The sequence below is a fragment of the Cnephaeus nilssonii genome, assembly GCF_951640355.1.
Source record: "Cnephaeus nilssonii genome assembly, chromosome: 6".
NCBI classification, from domain to species: Eukaryota; Metazoa; Chordata; class Mammalia; order Chiroptera; family Vespertilionidae; genus Cnephaeus; species Cnephaeus nilssonii.
Window position 1 is genome coordinate 89,867,004 of NC_137077.1, and position 15,177 is coordinate 89,882,180.

Below are 15,177 nucleotides of genomic sequence, written 5' to 3' on the forward strand. Positions count from 1 at the left end.
TCCCACCAAGATCCCCACCTGGTGTTTCACTGTCTTTCCCTGTCTCCCCAGTTCCATCACGAGAAGTCTGGCCTTTGAGGGATGGCCGCACCCATCTGGAATCCCTGGTTGCAGGATCCAGGAACAGGTGCAGAAGCCAATAGACGAAAATTAGGTCGATCCTGAACAAGCAGTGGTTCCTGGCCATCCTTGAGGCCATCCCAGGGCAGTTCCCCTCCCTGAAATTGGATCTTTCTTCCTGTTCACCACACCCAGTCGAGCCCCCCTCTCCCCTCGGCCAGCTTCCGTGGGCAGCTGTGGAAGCTGCACCTTCCACTTCAGCGTCTGCCCGTGCTCGTTTCTCAGCACCCACTTTCTCAGAGGCAAGATGGAGCAGGCCTCTCTGCCTCTCCCTTTTTAGCTAAAATTCGTGTTCTAAGCCTTTACTTTTCCCTCAAAATTAAGAATATTCCCCATTTCCAGCCCTTGGTGTCCTGGGCTCTTCTGCCCTCCGGCTTCTGGTTACTTTGACCCCTGCCACCTGGGGATTAAGCACCGTCTATGACACGTCGGGCACTGAAGTCATTTGCAAGTGGGAGCAGAGCCCTGTGCGGTGCTCCCCGCCTGCTGGCCCCTGACCAGTCCCACAGCCCTCCACAGCATGCTACCTCCTGGGCTGGTTCCAGGTCCCTGCAGTAGGTGGGGCCCCTCTCCCTCTCAGCCACTTGAGAAAACTCCAAGATACCTCTTCCCCTGGCATCAGCAATTACACCAAGGGCCATTAGGCTCTCAGCAGGACTATTTTTACCCTGAGACTTTTTTTTCTGTGTGAAAATATCCCTCCCTCCATCTGCAACAGCTGCCCCGTTGACTACACCTCCCTTCCCTGGCCCCAGAGAGAGGGGGCTTGGTCCACTTGGCACCTTTCCCCATTGCCTGAGACCAGGGGGAGCAGGACAGGCCCTGGCTCGGAGATGTTTGCATTCTGCACAGCTGTAGTTCCTTAATTAAAAGTGCACTGTTGGTCGATGCTCAGTTATATTTCTTTATTGATCTGTGTACTGCTGTATCTCAGTCTCAGGGAATAGAAGAGCATGCTAGTGAAGGAGGTAGATGGAGCACAAGCAGAAAGCGAAGGCCCCCTCCCACCACCCTCAGAAGCCAGCCTCCCTGCTCCTTGAAGATGGTCCAGGCACAGACCTGGGTGGTCCTCTGTGATCCCCATCCCTCCAAGGGCAGCAGGGGCTGAGAGGCCTGCAGGCCAAGGAGCCCATCCCAGCTGTTTCCATGTGAGGAGAAGAGCCTCAGCCTGGGTTTGGTGAGAAGAAGGAGCTGCTGAGCCCCTAGGATTCCCAGTCCTCCTCGTCCTCCTCTCCAGGTGGCTGCTGTGGGAGAGGCAGAGGCGGGATGGAGTCTGACATTCGGGCGAAGGCTCCTCCTGGCCCCTCGCTGGCCTCGGCCCCAGGTCCTTTCCCAGAGATGCCTGGGAGGGAAAAGGTTAAGGGTAAGCGGGGGTTGTTTGGTGAACCCAGCCCCTAAAGTCTTAGAAACAGGAAGAAAAAGGCAGAATGTGTATGACGCAGCCCAGTCCCTGGCCTGGGAAGCAGCAGTGCTCTGTCCTACCTTTGCGCCTCATGACCAGCTTGTTAAAGAGATCCGACATCAGGTCCCGCCTTGGCCTGTGGCTCTCACTGCAACAGGAAAGCCACGGGTGAGGGAGGAGGAAGGGACCAGTGTGAAACCTGTTCCTGGGTGACAACCTCAGGCTTTAGTCACATTTGTCCTCTTTTTCTTCACGACTGACACATCCCCGCCCTCCACAGCCATCATGTCACCACCAGCTCTTGGATCCAGCACCAAGGCACTGATGAGAAAATGGGTAACATTTGAGTAACACTGTCACGGCCACCCTGTGAGATGGAATTAATTGACATCTTCAGAACATTTCACCCCAAAGCCACACAATATACATTCTTCTCAAGTGCACATGGGTCATTTTCAAAGATAGACTATATGTTGGGACCCAGTCAAAGTCTCTTAAAATTCAAGAAGATAGAAATCATATCAATCATCCTCTCAGATCACAATGGCATAAAACTAGAAATCAACTACAATAAAAAAAATCAAACACCTGAAGGCTAAATAGCATGCTATTAAATAATGACTGTGTTACCAGAGACATCAAGGAAGAAATAAAAAAACATCATTGCAACAAACAACAATGAAAACACAACAATCCAAAATCTATGGGACACAGTGAAAGCAGTCTTGAGAGGGAAGTTCATAGCTCTACAGACCTACCTCAAAAAACAAGAAACAATGGTAATAAATTATCTAACCCTACAACTCAAAGAGACAGAAAAAGAGCAACAAGAAAAGCCCAGTGTAAGCAAAAGGAAGGAAATTATAAAGATCAGAGTGGAGATCAATGACATAGAGACAAAAAACAAAACAAAAACCAATATTAAAGATCAACAAAACCAAGAGCTGGTTCTTTGAAAGGATAAACAAGATTGATGAACCTCTAGCCAGGCTCACCAAGAAGCAAAGAGAGAGAAACCAAATAAAAAAGATCAGAAATGAAAGAGGTGAAATAACAACGGATCCCACAGAAATACAAGTGATTATGAAAAAATACTTTGAACAACTCTATTCCAACAAAATGGACAACCTAGATGAAATGGACATATTCTTAGAAAATATACAAGCTCCCAAAACTCAACCAAAAAGTATTAAAAAACTTTGAATAGGCTGATAACTACCGAAGAAATTGAAACAGTGATCAAAAATCTTGCAACAAACAAAACCCTGGTCCAGAAGGATTTACAGGGGAATTCTACCAAGCATTCAAAGAAGAACTAAAACCTATTCGCCCACTATTCAAAAAACTTCAAGAGGAAGACACTTCCAAGCTCTTTCTATGAAGCCAGCATTACCCTAATCCCAAAACCAGATAAAGACACCACACAAAAAAAGAGAATTACAGGCCAAAATCCTTGATGAACATAGATGCTAAAATCCTCAAGAAAATTCTAGCAAATCAGATTCAGCAATACCTTAGAAAGATCATACACCATGACCAAGTGGGATTTATTCTGGGGATGCAAGATCAATATCTGCAAATCAGTAAATGTGATACATCACATAAACAAACTGAGAGGCAAAAATCACATAATTATATCAATTGAGGCAGAAAAAAGCATTTGACAAAATCCAACACTCTTTCTTGATAAAAATTCTCAGCAAAGTGGGAATAGAGGGATCATACCTCAACATAATAAAAGCTCTATATGACAAACCTACAGCCAACATCATACTCAATGGACAAAAACTAAACCCATTTACCCTAAGAACAGGAACAAGACAAGGATGCCCACTTTTACCATAGTACTAGAACTACTAGACATAGCGATCAGACAAGAAGAGGGAAAAAAGGCATCCACATTGGAAAAGAAAAAGTAAAACTGTCCTTATTCACAGATGACATGATACTATACATAGAAAACCCCAAGGACTCCATCAAAAAATTACTAGACCTAATAAATGATTTTGGCAATGTAGCAGGATACAAAATTAACACCCAGTAATCTATGGTCCTTTTATACACCAATAATGAATTCACAGAAAGAGAAATGAAAAAAAAATCGCATTTACCATTGCACCAAAAAAATTAAGATACCTAGGAATAAACTTAACTAAGGATGTAAAAGAGCTGTATTCAGAAAACTGCAGGACATTGAAAAAAGAGATAGAGGAAGACATAAACAAGTGGAAGAACGTACCATGTTCATGGATTGGTAGAATCAACATCATTAAAATGTCCATACTACCTAAAGCAATCTATAGATTCAATGAAATACCTATTAAAATAGCAAAGGCATATTTCAAAGATCTAGAACAAACTCTACAAAAATTCATCTGGAATAATAAAAGACCCCGAATAGCCACAGCTATCCTGAGAAAGAACAAAGTTGGAGGGATCACAATACCAGACATCAAGTTATATTACCAAGCCACGGATCTCAAAAGTACCTTGTACTGGCATAAGAACAGACATATAGACCAATGGAACAGAATAGAGAACCCAGAAATAGTCCCAAGCCATTATACTCAATTAATATTTGACAAAGAAGGTAAGAGCATACAATGGAGTCAAAACAATCTCTTTAATAAATGGTTCTGGGAAATTTGGTCAGATACATGCAAAAAAATGAAGCTAGATCACCAACTTACACCATACACAAAAAGAAACTAAAAATGGCTGAAGGACTTGAATGTAAGATGGGAAACCATAAAAATCCTACAAAACTCCATAGGCAGCAAAATTGCAGACATATGTCGTAGCAATATCTTTACAGACACAGATCCTAGGGCAAGAGAGACTAAGGAGAAAATAAACAAATAGGACTACATCAAAATAAAAAGCTTCTGCACAGCAAAAGAAACCATCAACAAAACAACAAGAAAGCCCACTGCATGGGAGAACATATTTGCCAATGTTATCTCTGAAAAGGGTTTAATCTCCAACATTTACTGGGAACTCATGCAACTTAACAAAAGGAAGATAAACAATCCAATCAAAAAATGGGCAAAGGATCTAAATAGACACTTTTTGAAAAAAAAAATTCAGAAAGCCAAGAGATATATGAAAACATGCTCAAAGTCACTAATCATTTGAGAGATGCAAATCCAAGCAACAATGAGGTACCATCTCATACCTGTCAGAATGGCTATCATTAACAAATCAACAAATGACAAGTGCTGGAGAGGATGAGGAGAAAAAGGAACCCACCTTCACTGTTGGTGGGAATGCAGACTGGTGTAGCCATTGTGAAAAACAGTATGGTGTTTCCTCAAAATTTAAAAATGGAACTGCCATTTGACCCAGTAATACCACTTCTAGGAATATATCCCAAGAAAACAGAAACACCAATCAGAAAGGATATATGCACCCCTATGTTCACAGCAGCACAATTTACAATAGCTAAGATTTGGAAACAGCCTAAATGCCCATCAGCAGATGACTGAATTAGAAAACTATGGTATATCTACAATGGAATACTATGCTGCTGTAGAAAAAAGGAATTCTTACCACTTGTAGCAGCATGGATGGAACTGGAGAGCATTATGCTAAGTGAAATAAGCCAATGAGGAATATTATAACCTGATGAATAAAAAGATAGATACAGAGGCAGAGAAGCATCAAACAGATGGTCAAATTATAGCGGGAAGGTTGAGGAAGGTTGGGGGGGAGATAAGAAATCAACCAAAGGACTTGTATGCATGCATATAATCATAACCAATGAACGCAAGACACTGGGGGTAGGGGGTGGGGATGAGGATGTGAGGGCATGTGCTGGGGGGTAGAGGAGACCGGGGGAAGGTCAATGGGGAAATAAAGGATACACATGTACTACTATTAGTAATTCTTTAAACAATAAAAAAAGTAGAAACCAAAGTTCAAGAATCCCAGGCAGTATGGCTCAGTGATTGAGCATCAACCTATGCACCAGGAGGTTGAAGTTCGATTCCCAGTCCGGGCACATGCCTGGGCTTTGGGCTCGGTCCCAGAGTGAGGCATACAGGAGGCAGCTGATCAATGATTCTCTCTCATCCTTGATGTTTCTATCTCTCTCTCTCCCGCTCCCTCTCTCTAAAATCAATAAAACGATATTTTAAAAAGTTTTTTAAATTAAAAATAAATAAAACAATTGTTTAAAAAATGCCAGAAAACAAATTTAAAAATCATAAAGTAGAACTTTATTTGGATCCTGGTTCAAAAAACACATTGTAAGAAATATGTTGAGATCATTGGAAATTTGGGATACTAGAGTATTTGAAGATAGCCTATATAATAAAAGCATAATATGCAAATTGTCCCCTCCACTGGGAGTTCAACCACTTGCTATGATGTGCACTGACCACCAGGGGGCAGCATGGAACATGGCGGATGCAGCAATGCAGTGCTGGCAGAGGGTGGCAGTAGAGGTGCTGTTGGCCCTGATGGGCTGATAAGAGAGGACCCCTGCGGGATGGTGGAGCAGGTGAGAGGGCAGTGCCAGGCCAAGGTGGGTGAGAAGTGGGATTTGGAGGCCCCAATCTTGATGCTAGGGGTGACTAGCTGCAGCGGCAGGGGGCAGGCCCACCATCCAGGATCCCTCCTCCTCCCCTTCCCCCAACTCACACCCCCCACACCCCCACACACCCCATTAACCCCCCACCCCACCCCACCCCACCCCCGGTCCCAACCTATTGTTCAGCAGACAGGGACCAGAGGCCAGCAGGCCCTGATTGCCCAATCAGGGCCGGCCCTGGACTGAGATGGGAAACTGGGGGGTGGGTGGCGGCGACCAACTTCCCACAGTGCCCGGGTGGGGACTACAACCTCTCACAGGATACCTGGGGACAGGGGTGACAGCAACAGAGGTGCTGAGAGAATGTGGGGTGTCTGCAGCACCGGGAAGCCCCCACGCTCAGGTGTCCGGTGCAGGTGAGGAGCCGGGCCGCACCCATTCGGCCTCTTCCAGGCACCTGTTTGGCCTCTTCCGGGTAAGCCTGGATGCAGCCGCAGGGACCACTGGGGCCGGTCAGGCTCCCTGTGTTTTCCTGCAGGAAGCATATGTGAGGCGGGCCAGGAGAGAGTGTGATGCTCACCTGGCTTCTGTGTGGCGCTGCTGGGCGGCCCAGAGGCCCACACTGTGCCATGGCCCCCACATGCGGCGCATCTCCCTGTTGGGACTCGTGCTGGGTGACTCAGCGAGGAGGGAGCGGGGGGGCGGGGCGGGGGGGGGGGTGCCAGCAGACCCAGGGCCCAGAGGTCAACTGGGACCTGTCCTTCCATGCCAGACCCTTGCGCTTTGATCACCAGCCATGTCTAAGGACTGCACCCGTGCATGAATTTTGTGCCCTGGGCCTCTAAAGAATAATTGTGTGATCATGACATTGTGTTATGTTTTTTTAAAGCGACTTTATCTTTTACAGATATATGCTGAAGTGTTTATGAATTAAATTATATGAGACCTAGGATTTGCTTCAAAATAGTAAGAAAGGGAGGGGGATGGGTAGAGCATATGTGACACATGATTGATCCTGAGTTAATAGACAGTGTAATTTGGTGATGAGTACACAAGGCTGATTATGCTATTCTCTTGACTTCTGCATATGTTTAAAATTTTCCACAAAAGAAAATTTTCCTAAAAATGTACTTCATAGGTTTGTAATGAGTATTTTTTTAGAATTGGTTTTTATTTATTTATTTTTTAATTACTTTATTGATTAAGGTATCACATATTTGTCATCAACCCCCTCCATTCCCATCCCAAACCCCCCCCCCCACACGCATGCCCCCATCCCCCTGTTGTCCGTGATCACTGGTTAGGCTCATATGCAAGCACACAAGTCCTTTGGTTGATCTATCTCCCTTGTCCCCACCCTCCCCTACCTTCCCTCTGAGGTCTGACAGTCTGATCAATGCTGTTCTTGCTCTTCAGTCTATGTTGTTCATCATTTCCCCTAGATGAGTGAGCTCATGTGATACTAGGAATACATTTATAGAAACCGAAAATGAGACAAGCAATAATGGTTATGCTGAGAGGCAAATGAATCAGTCTATAGTGAGTTTCTTTCTGGGCCAACAGTTCTTTTGAGTCCCGATTTCTATGTCCAACAGTTGTTTATGTGTACATAACAGCAATGATATTTCAGTTCTGGATGGAGGACAAATGGTGGTAATGCAGGTCCGACCCTCTCTGGTTTGGTCCTGGGCAATCTGCGGTGACGCACATCTGCTGACTGCTAGTATGGCAAGGCATGGTCAGTGTATTCCATCTCTGGACTGTTTCTCTTCTGTCTTCATGGCTGGAGCACTCCTGTCAATTCCTCTCTGTTGCAGGAATCCACATGGTCTCGGAGTTGTTTTCTGAAAATATACAAACATATTCTCGACCAAAAGTTAATAAAGGAATATTTTCTATAAATTTGACTTGCGATCCTTTTTCATTTTTTTGCCCAAACGATTTTCCTTTGGCTTGTTTTGACACCATGTATGTTTTACCTGGGTGTCTTGCTGTTAGCATTACAAATGAAAGTTAATTTTCTAAAGTAAAAATTTTCTAGATGTAATTTATTAACAGGATATTTTTCCTTACATGATATTCTTCTACTATCCCCCCTTTTTTGGTTTAAATATTGAGAGGCTTTTGGAAATTTTATGCTGTAATCTTGATAGCTTTTAAATTTTACTTTTTTGCACTAAAATGTGACTGCTTTAGGTTCATTATATGTTATGCAATTTTACCATGAGATGAACTACCAATAAAAATTTTAGTTAACACTTTAGGAACAGCTTTTTTTGTCCAGTACAATTGATTTTTCTAGATTATTTGCTTATTTTGATTGGCCAATTTAAATTAGTCTGAAAACTTGACTACTATTTTACTGTCAAATTTAATACTCTAACAACCATCTTGTTTTACCCTGTAAATATTAGTGGAGAGGATTATTTGCCTTCTTGAGTAGGCCCTGAGCATTCCTGGTGCTAGGCTGGATTTAGATATCATAGACCCCAGTTTCCCAGATCATGGGTGCAAGACATCTCCATCAAGTCTTGTTGCAGTGAGAGGGCATCTGCTGTCGGCCAAGTCTCTGTTACCTGGGTCCTGATTTGAGCTGGGCATGTGAAGGTGAGCAGCCATGGGGGCAGGAGATCTCCCTCAGCAGGGGTGAGGGTTCAGGCCCCTGCAAACTTGGGGGGTGAAGGTCTGTGCCCCACCTCTGTTGATCCCCAAGTTCTCTCCTGATGGCCCCTATGCAACTGTGCCTGTCTTAGGTTGTTTCTTCCCTGAGGAATCTTACCCGTCTCTGGCTAACCAGCCATCCTCCGGGGCCAAGCAGGGTGATGTGAGGTTTAGTTCTGTCTTCTTGGTAGCCTATGCCCCCATGGCCTCCACGCCCAGCACCTGCCTTGGGATCCCCTCGCCTGCTGGCAGGGTCCCAGCACTGATCACATATCTTGTGGAACCCAGGTTTCTTCTCCAAGGAGGCCCACCTCACCCCACTGGGCGAGAGACACATCCATGGTACCAGCCATCATGAGGTTTCAACCTTGGCATGAACAGAAGCTCAGGCAACAGCTGTGGACAATTGGATTGTGAGAAGCAGGTCCCTCTTGGCCAAAAGGGCAAGAAGGGCCAATTTAGAATGCTCAGGTGCCTTCCCAGGGGGCCCTCTACACAGTGGAAGGGATTAAACCCTTTCATGTCCTTTTTAAATTGCTGCCAGATATTCAAAGAATTAGTTTGTAAGTTTGTTAGGGATAATTGTATAATATGCTGTTGCTGTTGTAATTCTAAAATATCTAGAGATGTGTTACGTTTGTCTCCAAGCACCAAACAGATGTGTGTGTTTTTTAATCCCCATGGGTGCTAGGAACTATTATAAGTAATGGGGGTGATCCAAATCTGGGAAAAATTTTAATGACAGTGTAGAATAATATCATGTGAGGATATTTTTTGTTCTAGTCCATGGCAATTCCCTTTCAAACTGGCTGTCTATTTCTTTTTGTATAGACAAGGTCTTAGTGACATTTTCTGCACCTCTGCCGCGGACAAGTAGTGATAGTAGTGACACCCTTTCTTTGGTGTCCACACAAGCCAGAACCTCTCTTTAATTTTACACACAAAGGGGCATTGTTTTGATTTTGTGTCATACAAAAGGGAAGCTGGGTGGAGACCCCTGTGTATTTATACTTTCTTGCCCCACCCATGGACCTCCTGGATGACCAAGGTGTTTGGTATCATTGGTAACTACATTAGTCAAGGGATCAGCCTGCATAAGGGGTCTTACCCATGAAGGGTCAGGAGCATAAGTCCAAAATACTTACCCTCTTGTCCCAGGTAAAATTACCGTACATCTGATGATTGCAGGCATGGCTGGAAAGGCGTTCTCGTGCATTCTTGGGTTTCTGGTTACCTCAAAATTTCTTCCCTGAGGTTTGACATTCTGATTGATGTTTCTCTCTGTTTCTGGATCTATTTTTCCCCCCATCAGTTTATGTTGTTCATTATATTCCACAAATGAGTGAGATCATGTGATATTTATCTTTCTCTGCCTGGCTTATTTCACTAAGCATAATGTTCTCCATCTCCGTCCATATTGTTGCAAATGGTAAGAGCTCCTTCTTTTTTACCGCAGGGTAGTATTCCATTGTGTAGATGTACCACAGTTTTTTAATCCACTAATCTGCTGATGGGCACTTAGGCTGTTTCCAAATCTCAGCTATGGTGAATTGTGCTGCTATGAACATAGGGGTGCATATATCCTTTCTGATTGATGTTTCCAGTTTCTTAGGATATATTCCTAGAAGTGGGATCACTGGGTCAAATGGGAGTTCTATTTTTAGTTTTTTAAGGAAACTCCATACTGTTCTCCACAGTGGCTGCACCAGTCTGCATTCCCACCAGCAGTGCACGAGGGTTCCTTTTTCTCCACATCCTTGCCAGCACTTGTCATTTGTTGACTTGTTGATAATGGCCATTCTGACAGGTGTGAGATGGTACCGCATTATTGTTTTGATTTGCATCTCTCTGATGATTAGTGCTTTAGAGCAGGTTTTCATATGTCTCTTGGCCTTCCTTCTGTCTTCTTTTGAAAAGTGTCTATTTAGATCAGTTGCCCATTTTTTGATTGGGTTGTTTATCTTCTTTTTGTTAAGCTGCATGAGTTCCCTGTAAATGTTGGAGATTAAACCCTTATCGTTGACATCATTGGCAAATATGTTCTCCCATGCAGTGGGCTTTCTTGTTGTTTTATTGATGGTTTCCATTGCTGTACAAAAGCTTTTTATTTTTATGTAATCCCATTTGTTTATTTTCTCTTAGCTTTCATTGCCCTAGGAGCAGTATAAGTGAAGAAGTTCTTTTGGCATATGTCAGAGATTTTTCTGCCTGTAGATTCCTCTAGTATTTTTATGGTTTCCTGTCTTATGTTTAAGTCCTTTATCCATTTTGAGTTTATTTTTGTGTATGGTGTAAGTTGGTGGTCTAGTTACATTTTTTTTGCATGTATCTGTCCAATTTTCCCAACACCATTTATTGAAGAGACTGTCTTGACTCCATTGTATGTTCATGCCTCCTTTGTCAAATATTAATTGAGCATAGCGATTTGGATCGATTTCTGGGTTCTCTATTCTATTCCATTGATCTATATGTCTGTTCTTGTGCCAATACCAGGCAGTTTTGAGAACAGTGGCTTTGTAATATAGCTTGAAATCTGGTATTGAGATCCCACCTACTTTGTTCTTCTTTCTCAGGATTGCTGTAGCTATTTGGGGTCTTTTTTTATTCCAGATGAATTTTTGGAAAGTTCATTCTAGGTCTGTGAAGTATGCCGTTGGTATTTTAATGGGAAGTGCATTGAAATTATAGATTGCTTTGGGTAGTATAGACATTTTGATGATGTTGATTCTACCAATCCATGAACATGGTATGACTTCCATCTGTTTATGTCTTCCTCTATCTCTTTTTTCAGTGTTGTGTAGTTTTCCGCGTATAGGTCTTTTACCTCCTTAGTTAAGTTTATTCCTAGGTATCTTAATTTTTTTGGTGTGATGGTAAATGGGATTGCTTTTTTAGTCTCTTTTTCTGTAAGTTCATTACTGGTGTATAGAAATGCCATAGATTTCTTAGCATTTATTTTGTATCCTGCTACTCTGCCGAATTCATTTATTAAGTCTAATAATTTTTTGATGGAGTCTTTAGGGTTTTCTATGTACAGTATCATGTCATCTTCAAATGAGGGCAGTTTTACTTCTTCTTTTCCAATTTGGATGCCTTTTATTTCTTATTCTTGTCTGATTGCAATGGCTAGTATTTCCAACACTATGTTGAATAGGAGTGATGAGAGTGGGCATCCCTGTCTTGTTCCTGTTCTTAGGGGAAATGGTATTAGTTTTTGCCCATTGAGTATGATGTTGGCTGTGGGTTTGTCATATATGGCTTTTATTATGTTGAGGTATGATCCTTCTATTCCCAGCTTGCTGAGAATTTTTATCAAGAAAGGGTGTTGGATTTTGTCAAATGCTTTTTCTGCATCATTTTTTATGACTATATTGTTTTTATCTCTCAATTTGTTTATGTGATGTATCACGTTTATTGATTTGCGAATATTGTACCATCCTTTCATCCCAGGGATAAATCCTACTTGGTCGTGGTGTATGAGCTTCCTGATGTACTGTTGGATTCATTTTGCTAGAATTTTGTTGAGGATTTTGGCATCTATGTTCATGAGGGATATTGGCCTGTAATTCCCTTTCAGTGTGTTATCTTTATCTGGTTTTGGTATTAGGGTGATGCTGGCTTCATAGAAGGAGCTTGGGAGTGTTCCTTCTTCTTGAATTTTCTGGAATAGTCTGAGGAGGATAGGTTTTAGCTCTTCCTTGAATGTTTTGTAAAACTCCCCTGTGAAGTCATCTGGCCCCGGGCTTTTGTTTGCTGGAAGTTTTTTGATGACTGCTTCAATTTCTTCCATAGTTATCAGCCTATTGAGATTTTTAGTCTCTTCCTGAGTAAGTTCTAGGAATGTGTCCATTTCCTCAGGTTGTCTAGTTTGTTGTTCATAGTATTTTTTGACAATCCTTTGTATTTCTGTGGGGTCTGTTGTTATTTCACCTCTTTCATTTCTGATTTTGTTTATTTGGGTCCTCTCTCTTTGCTTCTTGGTGAGCCTGGCTAGAGGTTCATCAATCTTGTTTATCCTTTCAAAGAACCAGCTCTTGGTTTTGTTGATCTTGTGTTTTGTTTTTTTTTTGGTCTCTATGTCATTCATTTCTGCTCTGATCTTTGTTATTTCCTTTCTTCTGCTCACTGTGGGCTTTTCTTGTTGCTCCCTTTCTAATTCTTTGAGTTGTTGAGTTAGATGATCTATTACTATTTTTTCTTGTTTTTTGAGATAGGCCTGTAGAGCTATACACTTCCCTCTCAGGACTGCTTTCATTGTGTCCCATAGGATTTGCAATGTTGTGTTTTTATTGTCATTAGTCTCCAGGATGTTTTTTATTTCTTCTTTGATCTCATTGATAACCCAATCATTGTTTAGTAGCATGCTATTCAGTTTCCAAGTGTTTGAATTTTTTGGAATGTTTTTATTGTAGTTTATTTCAATATTATGCCATTGTGGTCTGAGAAAATGCTTGATATGATTTCAAACTTTTTTGAATTTGGGTAGACTTTGCTTGTTACCCAATATGTGGTCTATTTTTGAGAATGTCCCATGTGCACTTGAGAAGAACGTATATTCCATGGCTTTGGGGTGAAATACTCTGAAGATGTCAATTAGGTCCATCTGATCTAGTATGTCATTTAGAATTGCTGTTTCTTTGCTGATTTTTTGTCCAGAGGATTTATCCATTGATGTCAGTGGTGTATTAAAGTCCCCTACTATGATTGTATTGATGTCGATCTCTCCCTTGATATCTTCCAGGAGATTTTTTATGTATTGGGTGCTCCTGCATTGGGTGCATAAACGTTTACCAGAGTTATATCTTCTTGCTGGATTGCTCCCTTTAGTATTATGTAGTGGCCTTCCTTATCTCTTATTATGGCCTTTACTTTGAGGTCTATTTTATCTGATATAAATATCGCAACCCCAGCTTTTTTCTCATTTCCATTTGCCTGAATAATGTTTTTCCATCCTTCATTCTCAGTCTGTGTGACTCTTTTGCTCTAATGTGGGTCTCTTGTAGACAGCAAATATATGGGTCATGTTTTCTTATCCATTCAGCTACCTATGTCTTTTAATTGGTGCATTTAATCCATTTACGTTTAATGTTATTATTGGTAAGTACCTGTTTGTTGACATATTTTTCATTAGTGTTTGTGTTTCTTCTTGCCTTTCTCTTTCTTCTTTTTACAGCAGCCCCTTTAGCATTTCTTGCATTGCTGGCTTGGTAGTGATGAACTCTCTTAGCCCTTTTTTGTCTGTGAAGCTTCTGATTCCACCTTCAATTTTGAATGATAGCCTTGCTGGGTATAGTATTCTTGGATTCAGTCCCTTGATTTGCATCACTTTGTATATTTCATTCCATTCCCTTCTGGCCTGGTGTGTTTCTGTTGAGAAATCAGTTGATATTCTGATAGGAGATTCCTTGTAGGTAACTTTCTGTCTCTCTCTGGCAGCCTTTAAGATTCTTGCTTTGTCGTTGGTGTTCATCAATTTAATTATGATGTGTCTTGATGTCAGTCTTTTGGGGTTCAACTTGTTTGGGACTCTATATGCTTCTTGGACTTGGATAGTTTTTTTCTTGCCAATATCAGGGAAATTTTATGTCATTATTTCTTCCAACAGGTTTTCTAGTCCTTGCTTCTCTTCCTCTCCTATTTTTATCCCTATTTTTCGAATGTTGTTTCGTTTTTTGTCGTCCCAAAGCTCCCTTAGGCTCTCCTCTTGCTTTTTAAGTCTTCTTTCCAGTTGCTGCTGTGTTTGTGTGTTTTTTCCTACCTTGTCTTCTAATTCGCTGATGCGGTCCTCAGCCTCTTTTACTCTACTCTTTAAGCCTTCCATTGTGTTCTTTATTGCAGCTATGTTGTTCTTCATCTCCTCTTGGTTTCTTTTCATGTTGGTGATGTTTACATTCAGCTCCTTATAGTTATCATTGAGTTGTGTGTATTTGTCATCCATCCGTTTAAACATCCTTATAACGAATACTCTGAATTCTTTCTCTTTTAAGCTGCTAGCCTCAAGTTCATTTAACTCCCTTTCTGGTGATTCCTCTTCTTCCTTCCTTTGAGAATTTCCTTTCTGTCTCCCCATGTTTTCCTGTAATGTTTTAATTGTAGTTCCAATTGCTTTGCTACCCAGGTTCTTTTGGTGATGGTGCTACTGGTATAATCTCTCAGTTCTCCTGGGCTTGGTAATCTAGTGTAGTTCCCTACTTGAACTATTTGGGTTCTCTTGATGTAGGCCTGCGAGTTTGAGAGGCACAACTGCAGTATCTAGAGGTCAGCAGTTGTGGAGGGTAGTATCCCAATTTTTCTGTCTTGCACCCTAAATTGAAATTATGCTTGCCCAGTGGGGACTCACAGTGGCTCCAAGGAACCGTCTGTCAGGGTGATGTGTCTCGGGGGCCTGCACTCTGGAAAGGCGTGACTGTGTTGCCCAGAGTTCTGTAGTTGTAGGGTGGGCAGACTCAGCTTTTGCTGCTGT

General features: G+C 42.1%; 1 protein-coding gene across 2 annotated transcripts in view; it reads left to right on the forward strand.

Annotated features, from left to right (window-relative positions):
- LOC307100971 (putative ATP-dependent DNA helicase DDX11-like protein 8) overlaps positions 1-933 on the forward strand; it is a 33,695-nt gene extending 32,762 nt beyond the window's left edge. The window contains exon 28 of one of the 2 annotated variants that reach the window (XM_079773665.1): positions 52-933. In XM_079773665.1, the coding sequence (XP_079629791.1) occupies positions 52-143 (92 nt within the window). In that variant the 3' untranslated portion in view covers positions 144-933. The remainder of the gene's footprint in view (positions 1-51) is intronic. The other variant, XM_079773664.1, reaches the window with a different exon arrangement.
- The last annotated feature ends 14,244 nt before the right edge of the window (positions 934-15,177 follow it).